We start from the raw sequence: 15,275 nt of genomic DNA, 5'->3' as shown, positions 1-15,275 counted from the left end.
CTGCTACGTGCTGTGCCAATGATCAGAACCTCCCCTATTCTACAGCTTCTCATTTTGCCTCTTTTTGTAGTTATTCTGTCACAGAAGTCCACAGAATCTCTTTCAAGGGAAGATGGTACCTTGCCTGACCATATGAGCTACCATACTCCTAGGTAGTATTTGTACTGGAATCACCAGTGTTTGAACAGTTGCCCTATTTGAGGAGGGAAAGCACTACCCCTGCCTTCCCTGTGAAACAGCAACTGTATCTCAGTTACTAACAGCCCTTCAATACTTCCCTTGGTGTCAAATAATGTAGAAATTATCAAAGTCTGAAAAAGGGTCAGGAAAATATTTATTTACAGGATAATGCCCTAATCCCACTGCAGAGTTGTTGAAAACCTTTCTTCTTGCAGGGATGAGTTCAGAATGCCAATCACCATCTCTCATGGTTTTAAAGATAACGTAACCATTTACTCTTGTTCCTTATCTCTCCAAACCCTATCAAGTACAGTTCTTACACCACTCAGTCTGTCAGAGGTTGAGAGTTACATTAGAGCAAAGCAATGGGGTTAAGTTAGAACACTTACAATTTCAAGGTGTGCCTCATATCTTTATTGTTGGAAGAAGGAAACAGGCTGCCCATGGCACTTTGAACACCGCCTTAGAATCACAGAATCATAGATTGCATTGGGTTGGAAGGGGCCTTTAAAGGCCATCTAGTCCACCCCCCTGCTGTGAGCAGGGACATCTTCAGGTCACTCAGAGCCCCATCAAGCCTGACCTTGAGTATCTCCAGGGATGGGGCATCCACCAACCTCTCTGGGCACCAGGTTCCAGTGATCCACCACCCTCACATTGAAGAACGTTTTCCTAATCCAACCTAAATCTCCTCTTTTCCAGTTTAAAACCACTGTCCCTTGTCCTTGTCAGGCTCAGTCTGACAATAGGGATCAGAAAACATAAATTCTAATAAGAAATGTAACTGTGTTCTCATACACTGGTTACTTTGATGTCTTGTCTGCTAAACTATTTTCAGCTGTAACCTCAATTGCATCAGGTTAGTCAGGGGAAATGCTTTTAGTTGTACAGAGACTTTAGTCCAGTGTTCAGGTGCTTGGGAGGGGATTGAAGAATGTGGACCACCACAGTTAGAAAATGTCAAAGGAATTTTCATTGCTAAGTTTAGTGGAGCCTGTCTGGTTGTGATGAGACAGACTGTAACATAGGTCAAGAGTAGAAAACATTGCTTGTTTTCAAGTTGTGATTGCTCTAGGGAGGGAAAGCTTTACAATACAGTCAGATTAGATATGAGTGATTGTGTCTTATCTTTTGAAAGCTAAATTAGAGGGATACAAATTTACCCCAACACAATGAGAATGGTTTTAAATTGTGAATGCTGTTGGTTTTCTTCTTTAATTCTTGCTGAAAGTTAGCTTTTGTGGCTTCCAGGAAATTTGGTGGGTAATTGTAGTCAACATTAACTATTTGGCATAGGCAGAGTGACTGGAAATGATGAAAGCCTTGCCAGTCACCAAGGGCAATTCCCATGTGGAAACAGTTAAAGTAAAAGTGTTTTGTCCTTGACACTACATCATCTGTGCTCAGTACGTTTACATTGTGGTTTGATCCTGCCACTACTTGAATTTGCAAGTTTATGGAATATGTGACACTGAGTTAATGGGACCTGAAATAAAAAAATGTGAGAGAAATGACTAGCTAGCAGCTTTGGGGCAATAGATAACACAAAACCATGCTAAAAGGGAAAACACAGAGTGTCATTCAGCATCCTCAGCTTCAAAAGCATGTGTTCAGCATCTGTGAAAGCTGACAGAGGAGCTAAACAAACAGGAGTATGCAAATAAACTTCATAAGCCAGTTAGAGAGGGGCCAAGTGTAAACAGGGGTTGAGTGAGAGCAGGACCTGGACAGACTAATGTTAGCAGAGCACCTTTTGGAGTGGTAAGAGGGAAACACAGCTCAGCTGAGCACGGGCAGCAATGCACTGCAGGTTACGTGGGTCCGTGCCATTCCCACCCAGGCTTCAGGCCAGCATCCAGCCAAAGTTTTTATGCCTTTGAACGTTCAAACTAAACAGACTAATTTGCAAAGGTAGGCAGTCCCAGCAGTCACTGCTATGCTGCCCTAGCAGTGCTGGCCCCTTGCCCTGTGCAGCACACAGATGTCCCTGCTAACTTTTGCCTGCCACCAGGTAGATCTGTCCTTACTCTGAATTCACATCTGGCGTTTGCCTTCCTTGGGGTGGGTCTCTGCTGTTTAAGAATCATGTTCTTTCATCTGCTGGAGCTGATACGAAATGGTTTAATTGCAGAACTTACTTTCATTATATAAATAATAGATTAACCATGCATCTTATTTTCATGATGTGTGAGCTGCAGCACCAAGGTAGTTCTCATGATGATTGAAGGAATATTCACTCATTTTACCCACTGTACTCATTTTCCAGCTCTCTCTCCCAGATACCTGTGCTGCTGGGTGTCTGCAAAATACCACACAGAATTTCTTTTAGGTACTATTATAGAGAAGCTGACATTTTCTTTAAACATGATTGGTCAATTTACCAGGAGAAAAAAAATGTCTTAGGGATGTTGCTGTTGAAGATTGCCTGTGTTTGAAGCACTACCATAAAAAGGGCACATGTAATATCAGCTCTGGATATACATAAGGTTATTTTCTCCCATTTTTTCTGGGTTGTGGCTAACTACTGAGGTTCCACTTTTACATTGTGTTTTCCTGTCACATGTATAGCAATCACAGCCATTTCTGTCTGTGTATAAAAGCCTTATTAGAAATATTTGTGGTCCTCAAGTATTAAGTTAGCATGCATGTCCCCTCCCTCGTTTTGGCTGCTGAAGTGCATACCCTTTATGTTTGATAATTGAAAAGTAATTAATTTGTGACTTTTGCCCCTCTTTCCCCAAAAGCAAAGCTTACATCACATCAACAACAAAACATGAGGGCGTAAATGCTTCTGCAAATATCACTTGCACAAATACTTACAGCATAAGAGCTGATAAAAGGGACATGTTACCACACTGTAAGTAGTTTGTGTATCCTGGGCTTCTAGAAAAGTTAAACACTTGATTTTCTGAGGGTGCTCCAAGTTCTGGATGGCTGCATCCTGCAAGTGGGAGCCCGTGCTTCAGACTGAGCAACAAAATACAGCTGAAATGTAAGTCAATTGCAGTTAAGGGAGACACCTGAAAAATGAAGTTATTGCTATCTAAAGCTGAGCATCCCAAACTGAAAACAAGCTAAGCCAGCTGCTGAAAGGGTATGAGGCAAAACCCAGATAAGTCATAGTGAATCTTCCCATTGGCTTCCAGTCAGATTGCAAGTGACTTGCAGGAGGTCACATTTGATTAGAAGAAGAAGTAGGGATAAAGCTGAGAAGCCCTTATTCTCTGTCTCCTCGTATTTTTCCATTTGCTTTTCCTCTCTCCTGCAGTTTCTCAACTCTTATGCTTTGGACTCAGTTTGGCATTTTCCTGAAGTGATCCCCAGCATTAAGTATTGTAACTGTGAATAAGGATCTCATTTCTTCTATCATTTACATGTTTCCAAGTTTTTGTCCTCTATATCCACATTTTAAAAGAATGCTAATAGGAGTACCTGTCAAGAAATGTTACATTGCTGCTGCTGTTCTTAGGTAATTTACATAAATTATTTTTAAACATGACTTTAAATAAAATCCTCCACAGGAGCATAAAATTAAAGTTGGAATGTAGTTCAGTGTGAACAGTATTTATTACTGTGATTATACAGGCAATTGGATGAAGCCAGCATAAGTCATGTAAGCCTTTCCCCACCTTCCCTCTTCTGTATTCTTGGCAGATATGGAGGAAGGAAAAGAACGTGTCTCTGGAGTTGGAGTCACTGGCTGTGTCTGACAGACAGAGCCTTGGGGGACTCTCTAGACCAGCCTCACTTACCTTCTTTAGGGACAGGCTCACAAGCAGTCAGAAAACACCCCTTGGACCACACGGCTTCCAAGTACAGAACTGAACACACCAGCTAAATTAGCTCATCCCTGAATAACCAGGTAGTTGCAGACGGAAAGCAGGTGGGATACAGAGCATGTGGCCCTCATGGCTATTCCAGAGGCTGCTCTTTCACTGCTCTCTGGCCAGAGCGAAGATTGCAAGCAGATTTTATGTAAAATAAGAGGTTATTGTCAACATGCATGTATGACAATCACCTTATCCTGTTACCCAGTTACAAACCTTTCCAGTAGAACTGATCTGCATCTCTGACTATGTAAATTTCCTGGCAGTGATGCATATATTGATAGTTTGTCTTGTCAGTGAGCGTCAAAGCAGTGATTAGAACATGTTCAGTGTGATTTCAGGTATCAGGGTGTCCCAGGGGTCACGTTAGATTATGTATTATGCATAGCCATTGCAGTACAACAGCAGCATTGGCTCTGTGGTGCCCAAAGATGTTCTATCTGCATATGTATTTATATACACTGGGCCCTTAGGTTTTCCAGTAGAGATTGCTAGTTCACCTAGTGTTGATTTGAACTCTGGTCTTACTTGTGATATTTCCTTTCACAGCTGACAGATCATGTGAATGATAGATCTCCTTCCCCCCATCCTTTTTTCTCTCATGTCCCTGTGCACTGATCTTGGCTACCAATTGTGCAGTAAAGCATTATCCTAATTTTCCATCGACACAATAGCTATATGCTTTCCTGTGCTGAACTGTTTTGCAAAGATCTGAGCACATTTGTAATCAAGCTGAAGTTTTGGAAGTTGTCTCTTGATAGAAAATTAGACCAGCTGCTCAGAATAGATTAGTTCAGACATCAAATCTCTTTTCACATGTTTGAAGTTCACAATTTCTCTTCCCTAGAAGTAAATTAGAGTGGTAGAGGAGCAGGCAAAGGAATAGTTGTCATCTGAGAGGTCTAGTATTTTCCCCAGTAAAGTTAATGGAAATTCACACATGACTTTTTTGCAGAGCTTCTTCAGCTAACTGCCCAGATGCAACTGCTCCAGATGAGCTTGTTGCTGCACTCCTGGCCTTATCTTTATACTGTGACTATGTATTTGTAGTAAGTTTTTTTTGTCTTACCGTAAAATTAACTGAAGATGTCACAATAGCTGAGCTGTGATCAAGCATCTGATGCCAATTGTTCTCCATACAGGAGACCAGAGGAACTATCAAATTTAAAACCAGCCTGGTTTTCTAACCCTTGGGTAGGCAAACTATTTTGGCATCATTACATTTGTCATTTATATTTGCCTTAAGGCTCTTGGGATTGTCTTGAATTTTAAATGTCTTAGTTGGTGTGTTGCATAAAATACTATATAAAAATAATAATTGATTATTGTTTATAGATAAACTATGGTAGTTGACCTTGAAAAATGACTTTGAACTTTTCTATATACTGGCTCACAGTTGAAGTGCTTTACCAAAATCAAGATCCAGGTACAGGCTATTCCAGTATCATTAGAACTTCAAGGAACTTTTAATTTACTGTTTTCTTTATCTTCTTTAGGAGTTTGTTGTGTTGTCCCAGAGTTTGATGAATGACCCCATTATGGAAAGAGAAATTGTAACAAAGGCCAAAGACTATGTGAAGAAACATCATTCATGGGAAGCTGAAAGAAAAGCCTATCAGAATCTTGTCCTCAGCCTCCACTGACTTGCAAGACGTCAGTTGATACCCAGCAGCCTGTGCAGAGGACTTTAATAATTAGATTTGGGTTTCTCTTGGTTTCTTTTTAGAAGAGCGAGTAAGACATGTATTGTTACTCTATCCAAACATACCAACATCACAGGAGGTGCCTGCTTTCAAACTCTCAGATTTCTCTAATTCAGCACACTGTCTCTGGTGTACTGATTTGTCACAGACCAGCATCGTTTGGTACCGTCGCACAGGAGAGAGATACTCCTTGAGCAGACACAATGTTTGTGTTGTTGAAAGGCCTCAAAGGGAGGATGATTTCACCACATAGAGCTTATATCCAGTGTTCTGACTGTGTTGCATCCTAACCAAAGTGCAGTAGCAGTTTTCTTTCCAGTTATACCAGTCTGAATCATAGAATGGGCTGGGTTGGAAGGGACCCCAAGGGTCACAGAGCTCCAACTTCCCTGCCACAGGCAGGGCCACCAACCTCCAGCCCTGGAGCTACACAAGGTTGCCCAGGGTCCCATCCAACCGGGCCCTGAATGTATGCAAGTACCTGTGACACACACACATGGTTAGTTAGAGTATAAAACTGTTAAGATGAAAGCTTTCCTAAGACTGAAAGAATGATTATCATATCTATTGACTGCATAATGATCAGGGCGCCAAAAAGCAAACAGTGTTGACAGCTGAGGAAAATGAGGAGCTGGGGCATGTTTTGTACTGCCCTCTAAGTACCTGAATGTTTTCAGAGGAGATGCCATTTCCAAGCAGTCTAATGCCTGCATTTTCTCTTGGGTTCTGGGATTAGGGCAGGGAGGTTGGCACAACACTTGACAGCCCTACATGGTGCTGCCCGCCAGCAGCAAGACGTGTTTGCAGACAGAGATGCTCTGTTACATAAACTACCTCTTAGTTTGCCAGTTTCTTTGGTACCTTTGTGATTTACTTGTTTACTAAAAGATTTATGAGAGCTGTAGAAAGGCATGAAGGGCGGGAGGGGAGAGGTGTTTTCAATTTACTGTGTATTTTGGTACTGTTGGTTCCTGTTAGTGGCTTTTGGGATGTATTGCAATATGCTGCAGCAGGCTGTTAAAGGGAGACTTATCTGTACTTGAAGTCCATACTAATCATTGCTGCCAGCCAAGTGATTATGGAGATATCTTTGAATCCATAATTGGTCATCAAAGTATTTAGATTTATAGGGAAAAAAAGGTCAAATTTTTAACTACTTGTTATTTGGAAACTTGTATTTACTTTTTTATAGCTTGATCCTGCCCCAGTGAGATGCTTTCTGTTGATTTCAAAGGCTGTTATGTCCGACTTTTCTTTGCAATAACAAAGTTCACCATGTATTTTTAAGCTTTTCTCCTTATTTTTGATGTTTTGCAACTGTTGGGAAGTAAACAAGGAAGTAATTTCTATGTCATATAGCGACTGCTCCAGAATTTCCTCCCCTTTGATGGTAATGTGCTTCTGCTCAGCATTGCTTCCAGTAACACAGGTCTCAAGGGCATAACCAGCCCCCCTTGAAATCCAAGAATTGCTATGCTCCCTATGGAAGTACATCACCTGCACTAGTTCTCAGTTTAAAAGCCACCAGCCAACATCTACTGCTGAACAGTTTCTCAGGAGGAGCCTTATTTCTTGGGACATCTCTGTTACCAGTGAGGAACCCCTAGAACTTGGATTTCTCAGCATGACATATGTGATAGGGGCCCTCCAGAGGCAATAGCAAAAAAGGGGGGAAAAAAGACCATTTATATCTCACTGAGCCAGCTGCAGGGAGGTCTGTTCCTCTGAAAACATCTCCCAGATCTTCTCAGCCAGTGATGATGGTTTGGCTTTGATCCTCAGCTGTTCCTCCACCCCCCCTTCCTGTAGAATTAGTTGTCTTCTGAGAAATACAGATTATTAAAACCCAATAAACAAATGCATAATGTGGGATAGAAGTCTAAGCATTGAGCTAATGGTAAATTATTACTAATAGTAATGATTATCACACTTTAGAAAAAGCTTTCTATATTTATTACTAACCTTCAAGCAACTAAATACATCGATCTGGAATTTGTGCTATTTCCAGCAAAACAAAACATGTTCAAGTGAGAAATTCTGCTACACCCTCAGAATGTAATTAACATATGATTTTTCAGGCTGTATTTAATCTATAAATATGAAATCTGCATCTGGGAAACAGCATGCTCATTTGCATGTGATAACCACACCAGAAGCACAAACAACCTTTCTGCAATATATGTATTAAGGAGAGAGGGGGGAAAAAAAGGAAAACAACCAAAATAGTGGTGAGCTCAGCCTTCAGGACTGTTTTACAGTCATCAAACAAGGCAGTGTTCATCAATCAAGGGCATTCAGCCCTGATAGCGTTTAGCACATGGCTTGTGTTCCGCGACACGGAGCCTGGCTATCAGGGCTGAGAGGTTGGGGCAACAACTGCTGGGGAATTTCATCACCATAAACTGCTATTGAATTTATGTTTTAAATCTCAGCCAGTCTTCTGTTCCAGGCCTATAAATATTCAACGAGGCTGGTAAGTCCTTGTAAAGAAAATATTAGCCCCATGCAAGCAATTTTAGTTACTTATAATTATCTTTGAAGCAACTTCACTCCAATGATTATATATTTAAGAATAATCCTTTTGTTGTCCCGCAGCCCTGATTATAGTATTTATCTTCCCCCTTCAAAGCCCCATTTCTTATCCTAGCAGCTTTTTAAGCAAAGCACACCTCTATGAGATACAGACACAGCTCCAAAAATAGTCCTTGCCCTGTTTGCAGGAAAAACCTGCATTGTGCATTTACCCCCCTGGCCAATTCTGTGTTTCAGGACCTTGAAATGTCCTGTTAATTAATCCAATTACATGCATTTTATTTTGCAATTAATTCTGCCATTGAATCCACAGGAACTGAATGAAAGCAGTGGACCTGTACAATGGGCACTACTATGCTGTTTCCTTTCTTGGCACGACTGCTCCAGAATTGGAGACAATTTGGTAGTGTGTGGCAAAACCCAGCTCGAGCCTGTGGTGTGTGTGGCCTGAGAGCTTCCTGCATTAGGATTTCATTTTAATTAGCCCTAAAGCAGCCATATCCTGATTTTTAGAGCTGTTTTTTACATTCCTGTTACAGGCTTAACCAGTGTATGCCTTAAGAACACTGATATGGAGTTAAGTTTCCCTTTTTTTCTGTTTTCCCCTGCTCCCAGGCCAAGTTGCAGCTGGCTTAACCCTGCAAGGATTTACCAGCTCCCACCTCTGCAGTCTTGGCTCTGCTGGTCACCCCAGCATGTGGAGCCGGTGCTGCACCCTCTTCCTCTGCCCTAACAGGAAGACTGTTAGCAGGTATCTGGTCTCACCCTTACAGAGCAGCTCGGTAGGAAGCAAGGGCTTTGTGGGCTTCTCCCTCTTTTTGTGGGAAGAAAGAGGAAGGGGGCACATTCAGAGTGATGGCATTTGTCTTCCCAAGTCACTGTGACATGGTAGAGCCGCGCTGTCCTGGGGATGGCTGCCATGGGAAGTGGGGAAGGAATTCCTTGGTTTGCTCTGCTTATGTGCATGGCTTTTGCTTTCCCTGCCAAACTGCCTTCATCTTCCTTTTCAAGCTGGGTTTCTCCTGTCTGTTGGGCTTGTAGCCTGCTCTCTCTCCCTTTCTCCCCTTAGTCTTTTTAATCTTTTGGTCAAGAACCATTCCACATGAAAATAAAGAAACAGTTTTGTCAAAGGCTTGTCAGAGGAGATGGGTGCTCCCATGTGGAAATCCATCGTTCAGTGGGACCTGAGCATTTTTTTTCATTAACTTGTCCAACATAATTTCATCATTCCAGAATTTATTTCACTTCTACCCTCCCCTGGCTGCTTGGTCCAAGCCTGGTTGCTTTAATGCTGGAAACTTAAACCTCAGATAAGAGCAGGTCTCTACAGCCTGAGCTGCAAGTGCTTGGCATCTCCTTGCACATGTCCCAGTATTCCTGGGTGCCACGGGTGCCTTTAATTCAGCCTGATGTAGCCAAAGCAAAGTCTTGCTCTTCCAAAGTCTTAATAGCATTTGTAAGGGCTCTACTATAAAAATAACCCTGTAAGATAAAAACCAGGATTTCTAATTTTTTTTAAAAAAAAATCTACATTTTCTAAAGGGGGTGGATAATTTTTATGTGCAATTTAATCCTCTTTAAATGAACCATATTTTCATCAAGTAACTATTCCATGTCATGCCTATGACATCTAATTTTAGGTATTAAATATTGAGGGCACTTGAAATCTCTCATCCTTTCCAAAAATATAGGCCAGCATTTTTTTCTTCTTTTTGGTCCAGTCCCTGAAAAATGATTCTAGAAACTCATTTCCCCTAGAGCACTGCCATTAAGCTAATTTAAAACATTTGTTTAAAACTAAACAATACATTTTAATAAGAACAGTGGAGAACATCTGGTTACTGAGGAATCACAGTTGCCACAGCATTTACAACTCCCCTGCAGCAGCCTTTAACCCTTCCTGTTCCAGAAGCAAGGCCTAACACCTTCTCTAGACATTTTTAGTATGCTTCTTACGCTGCAATTTCCATCCTTGTGTACTTCAGCACAAAGCTTTTTAAGACCTAAGTCCAGCTATAACTATAACCTGGCTAGATAGAGGTCACTTACTCATTTGTCTGATTCAATCAGGTTACGTCAGGCACTGGCACTAAATGCCCCTGTTTGGCTTCAGAATTGATTCCTGCCCTTGAGAAGTTACTTTAGTGGCTCTAACAAAGTGCAGTGACTTAGGGAAGCTTTAACCTGAGCAACATATCAGAAGCTTATATGCTTGAAGCACAGCCTTTGCCATCTCTTTACAGCCTTCCAGCTTCTCTTCTAGATTTTTGCTTTTAAAAAATTGACTTTTAAAATACATTAAGTCCTGCTTAACTTGTAGAAGTGGTTACACCTCACATCACCTACAGTGGTGCACACCTGAGTCATCCCAATCCTTTACTTTCCAGAGGCAGTGCCTCCCCATAGCATTTAGCCCCAGGGCTCAGTGCTTTTGGGGAGGGAGGAGGCTGCAGGACACTTGTGTGGCTTTTAGCACAGCGGTGTCCTGGTCTACAGGAGCAATAATAAATACTCCTGGCTCTACAATCCCTAGTTATGTACCTGACGTAATCTAGCAACGACACCAGTTACTTGGAGCGCAAGGTAAGGCTGTTGGGGTGCTGCATGCTAGTGGAGCATTAATGCTCTCAGCAGCAGAGAGCATTAGCACTTCCAGTCCCCATTTAGAAGTCGACTGCTGCATTCAGACTGACACCACAGTGGCATCACCTCTGCTCTCCAAACAGCACCAGCAGCTGCTCGGTTACAAGGCGCTATCTGACATGAATAAAGGCATTAAAGGCTCATGCTTTGTGATGAAGTTCAAAACAAACAAACAAACCAACCCACCCCAACAGTTTGTCTTGGCCAAGGAGGAGTGGTAATATTTGTAGCTATTTACAGCCTGCCAGGCAAAAAAGGTTGCATTTTTTTTCCTGTATGGAAGTATAGCAAAGGAAGGGGCACTGGGAAGTCGTGTCCCCACTTTCTGGAACAGGAGAACATTAGTATGACATGGTCTGAATAATCATCATCTCTTAATACCATTTCACTCTCTCTTTGATCTCAGTATGACCTTAGTAATGACTCTCTTCTGAATGGGTTTAAAGTCTTTCACAAAGCCTGTAGCTCATCTTCAGGTTTGGATTTACTGCTCCTTACCGATCCCATCGCTTATCGCTGTAGCCTTGGGGACACTCCAACGTGTCCCTGGAGCATTATACATCTAGTTACCTAATGCATCTTCCATCCTTTTTAGTTACTTTTATGTAGCTTAATGAGGTTATTTTTCTATCCCCTCCACTCTTAAAACATTTGTCCCTGCATGCTATTTGTTTAAGTAAACCATCAGGACAGGTTTAAGCTTGCAGGGGGGAGTCTCCCAGCCATCACTGTGAAGCTAAAACATCGTTCCATCCTGAAGCTCCTTCTGGCCTTTTATCCTGCCACTAGCCAAGCTCACAGGCAGCTCTGCAGCAGGATGGAGTCACCTCATTCTGCTCAGGTATCGGGATGTCCTTTGCCATGGGAGCCAGGGCACTAGGTGCTGCTGAGAGGTGGGAGCCCATGGACATACAGGGCAATCCACAGCTGAAGTCAGCCAAAGCAGAACTGAAGGGAGAGGTGTATCCTGAACTCCTCCCTCTGCTAAGCAGGGGAAGCTTTGCAGGATTGTTACTGATGCCTCTCAAGGAGTTTGCATTTGTTTTGAGGGTAAGGAGAAGACCATCTCATAGAGCTGCAGTTCCCTTCCCCAGCAGGTAAGACTGAAAACTCAAGTTTTCCTCCCCTAAAACAGAAGCTCCTTTAGACTCTTTGTTCTGTCAGCTGGGCTGACTGATGGCTGCACACGCTGCTGCAGGTCACTGCTGGAGCTCCAGCCTGCTAATATTGCTGCAGCACTCCCTGAGTTTGGCCAGTGCAAGGTAACACTATAACAAATGTCACATGAGGGGACAATGGAGCAGGCTGGGGGGGGCTGAACTATTGTGTGGGAGGGAAGATATCACACAGCAAGTCCTGCACTGGACTAGAATAACTACTCTGGTCCTGGACTGGGAGCATTCTGCAACCAGAGTGGTGGGATTTGGGTTGAGGTTGAATGCAAATGTTTCTCCATAAGGCTCATCAGGTTGAGACAACTGAAACCAACCGCTTTCCTCCATTGAAACAGAGCTCAATCACACTGCCAATTACTCCGTAAGATCCCAGCTTAATCAGGCTTTAAGTGGAAGGACCAGTCAGAGTCTCAGCCTCTCCTGTCACTAAACTCCTACCTCATGCTGGTAACACCTGTAAAGTTAAATCCCATTTTTAAACAGGAAGAATTGATCCTTGGGTCTGTAGCTTTTAAGCAGCAGTTATTAACTCACATCAATGGCTCCTATTATGTGTCTTGTTTAATGTGTCCAGTCCCAGCCCCAGGCAGTTAATTGAACTAGTAGATTAAAAGCCATGTAACAGAGATGTGCTGAGGTTCAGCTGGCATCTGGAGAGTTGATGGGCAGCTCAGGGGAAAATGGGAATGTTTCCCACAGCACTGACCTATCTTAGAAGAGACCAAATTTCTAAATATGAAGTTAGGAAGCAAAGGACAGATGAGGGTAACATGGCTGAGCTGGTCATTGGTGCCAGTGATGGGCACACAGAGCAGCTCAGCTGGACAAAGAGAAATGAGCTTATTCTGCTTGCAAAGAAAGAAGCAGAAGCAATCTTGGACCCAGGGAAGAGAAATACCCCTGCTGAAGAGTCGTTTCTGCATGAAGACAAAAAGCCATGAACTGACTTTACAGTTAAGAAGATTCATCTCACCTCCATGTGATGAGCTCATAAATACAGAACACTGTTTGTCCCCATTTCCTCATCAAAAATTCATCAAGACATCAGTCCATCAATGCAGCCTCAGGTGAGCTTACCCACCCCCTGAAGGTATTTGTCTCTATTTGGAGGGTTAGACCTCTCCAACACCCACCTGTGAGTAAGAGAACTCCCACCCCAAAGTTAGGGATAGTCTCTGTGACAAGGGGTTCAAACAGCAGGACAGAATCTTTATGCAGACAGACACCTGGAGGAGGAGCCACAGGGAACAGATTCCCTGGCAGCAGGGACGATCCCTGAGCCCTTTTCAATTCTGTGGACAAATGCAACATCCTGCACGTGTGTGCCTGGGGTTACTGTGTGCCACAGCCCTGGGAGAGCAGCACAACCAGCCACGGGTACCTCTGTGGGCATCTCTTGATCTGAGCTGGGCAGCTGTGTGATACAGGGGATGGAGCACCTACCAGGGCAACACTGTGTGCCTGTCCAGTGGCTGCAGCTACAGGTCAGGGACAGACGTGTTCCCCAGGCTTTGGCCACACTCCACCTTGCATTGTTCCCCTCACCAGCACTTTGTTTCTTGTTGCTCATTTTGTTTGTGTTTAAAAGCTTTTACACCCAGTACTAAATATATCATTTCTACTTCCTGAATCACAGCAAAACAGGTTTCTACTTTAAGCAAAGACAACACGACAGCTTGGTCTCTAATCCCATACCCACCCTTAGCTCTGCACACTGAGGGTGTGTAAGGAAGGGCCAGTTTGTATTTACTGGGCCCTTCCTAAGGTGCCACACTGCATCATACAAAGTGAAACATGTTCCCTCTCCACTGCTGTTGTCACACAAACAAATAACATGTGTGTGACTTCCATTAATGTGTCTCCATACTGGAGAAGTTCCAGGAAGATGGAAATTTAAAAAAAAAAAAAAACAAGAAAGCCTAGAGATGAAGGAGGCACTTCTGTGATGCTCTTTGAGAAGCTGTCACATAATATAGATGCTGTTCTCCCCAGCATCTTCTTAGTTTTGCCTGTACATGCACGTCTCCCTGTTCCCATCTATTTTTGGTAAGGCCAAAAGCCTCCCAGAGCACTATAATTATCTCTGTCAGAAATGTCAGAAGAGTTTACAGCTGAAATAGGTGTCTGGCCAGAACAGGAAAATCAGGTACACCCTCCTGTGTGCTGGGGAGGCATTAAAATCAAGTAGCTGCACACAGTTTTCTGGGGGAAGGTTTAGGCATCTGGCTGTACTAGTGGGAAGAGACTTTTGTAGCATCTCTGCTTTAGAAAATAATAAGAGAAAATAAGTTATATTATCCTTCTGGGCTTTAACTTCAAGCTGTTATGGCTCGAATTGATTTTAAATGCAACCTTGTTGCTTCATCTCTTGGAAGGGACAAAAGTAGATTACCCTAAATGCAGGAATTGGGCTATGCTGGGGATGCTTTCCCTGCTTTCCCCTTGTGCAGGGCCAGTTTTCCTTGTGACACCTTCCAGGGTTTGAGCCTCTCTGCTTAGCAGCCTGAACAACATGAAACCAGGAAAGCAGCATTTTGCTGTGGCAGCGTTAAAGTTCAAGTACATTAAGTTTTTATGTGTCACCAACAAGAAGTGACCACTGGATTTCCCACAGCACCCATCAGCTGGCAGCATCGGGTTAAGAACTGTAAAAACCCTCAGCATGAAAGCAGTATGAAAGAGGCAAAGCCTTGCACAGGCATTCTGGAAGGACACTAAGGACTAAGAGCCTGCCTTCAGGTTTGGGGAGTGCAGAATCCAAAGCAGACACCAGGCTACATGCAGCTTTCCTGGGTGTCTTTGCTCTGAGGTGCCAGGACCTCAGTGGAACTCCCATCTCCTGATGATTTTATGAAGCATCCTGGCTGTGTGGTTACACCCTGAAATCAGGGGTTTGTGCCATAAACCAGGCGCTCAGCACTAAACACTGCTTCAAAACCATCTCTGTCTTTCCCCTCTACTTTTCAGGCCAACAGAAAATTCAGAGAAACCCAGAGTTTGCAGAAAGAGCTGCTGGGACAAGTGTGTTGCCATTCCTTTGTGACTGTGCTTGGCACACACATCTCCCTGGAGCAAAAGGCTTCATCTCTGGCCTCAGGTACCCTGATCTCCTCCGTGGAGCAGCAGATAACTGAGCTGATAGAAAAGCTGTGAGCTATTCACAGAGGAAGCAGATTAACATCCTAAGCCACCAAATAATTTCCATAGTGTGTATA

General features: G+C 43.1%; 1 protein-coding gene across 1 annotated transcript in view; it reads left to right on the top strand.

Moving 5' to 3' along the window:
- The window catches only part of GLT1D1 (glycosyltransferase 1 domain containing 1), a gene marked incomplete at both ends in the record, with an annotated part of 53,149 nt that extends 47,499 nt beyond the window's left edge, over positions 1 to 5,650 (top strand). Inside the window, one exon of the mRNA XM_084272083.1 lies at positions 5,504 to 5,650. Within this exon, the coding sequence (XP_084128209.1) occupies positions 5,504 to 5,650 (147 nt within the window). The remainder of the gene's footprint in view (positions 1 to 5,503) is intronic.
- Between the last annotated feature and the right edge of the window lie 9,625 nt (positions 5,651 to 15,275).

Source organism: Gallinula chloropus (assembly GCF_964237585.1).
Source record: "Gallinula chloropus genome assembly, chromosome: 17".
Classification (NCBI taxonomy): domain Eukaryota; kingdom Metazoa; phylum Chordata; class Aves; order Gruiformes; family Rallidae; genus Gallinula; species Gallinula chloropus.
Note: the sequence above shows the minus strand (reverse complement) of the source record. Positions and strands in the feature narration are given on the sequence as shown.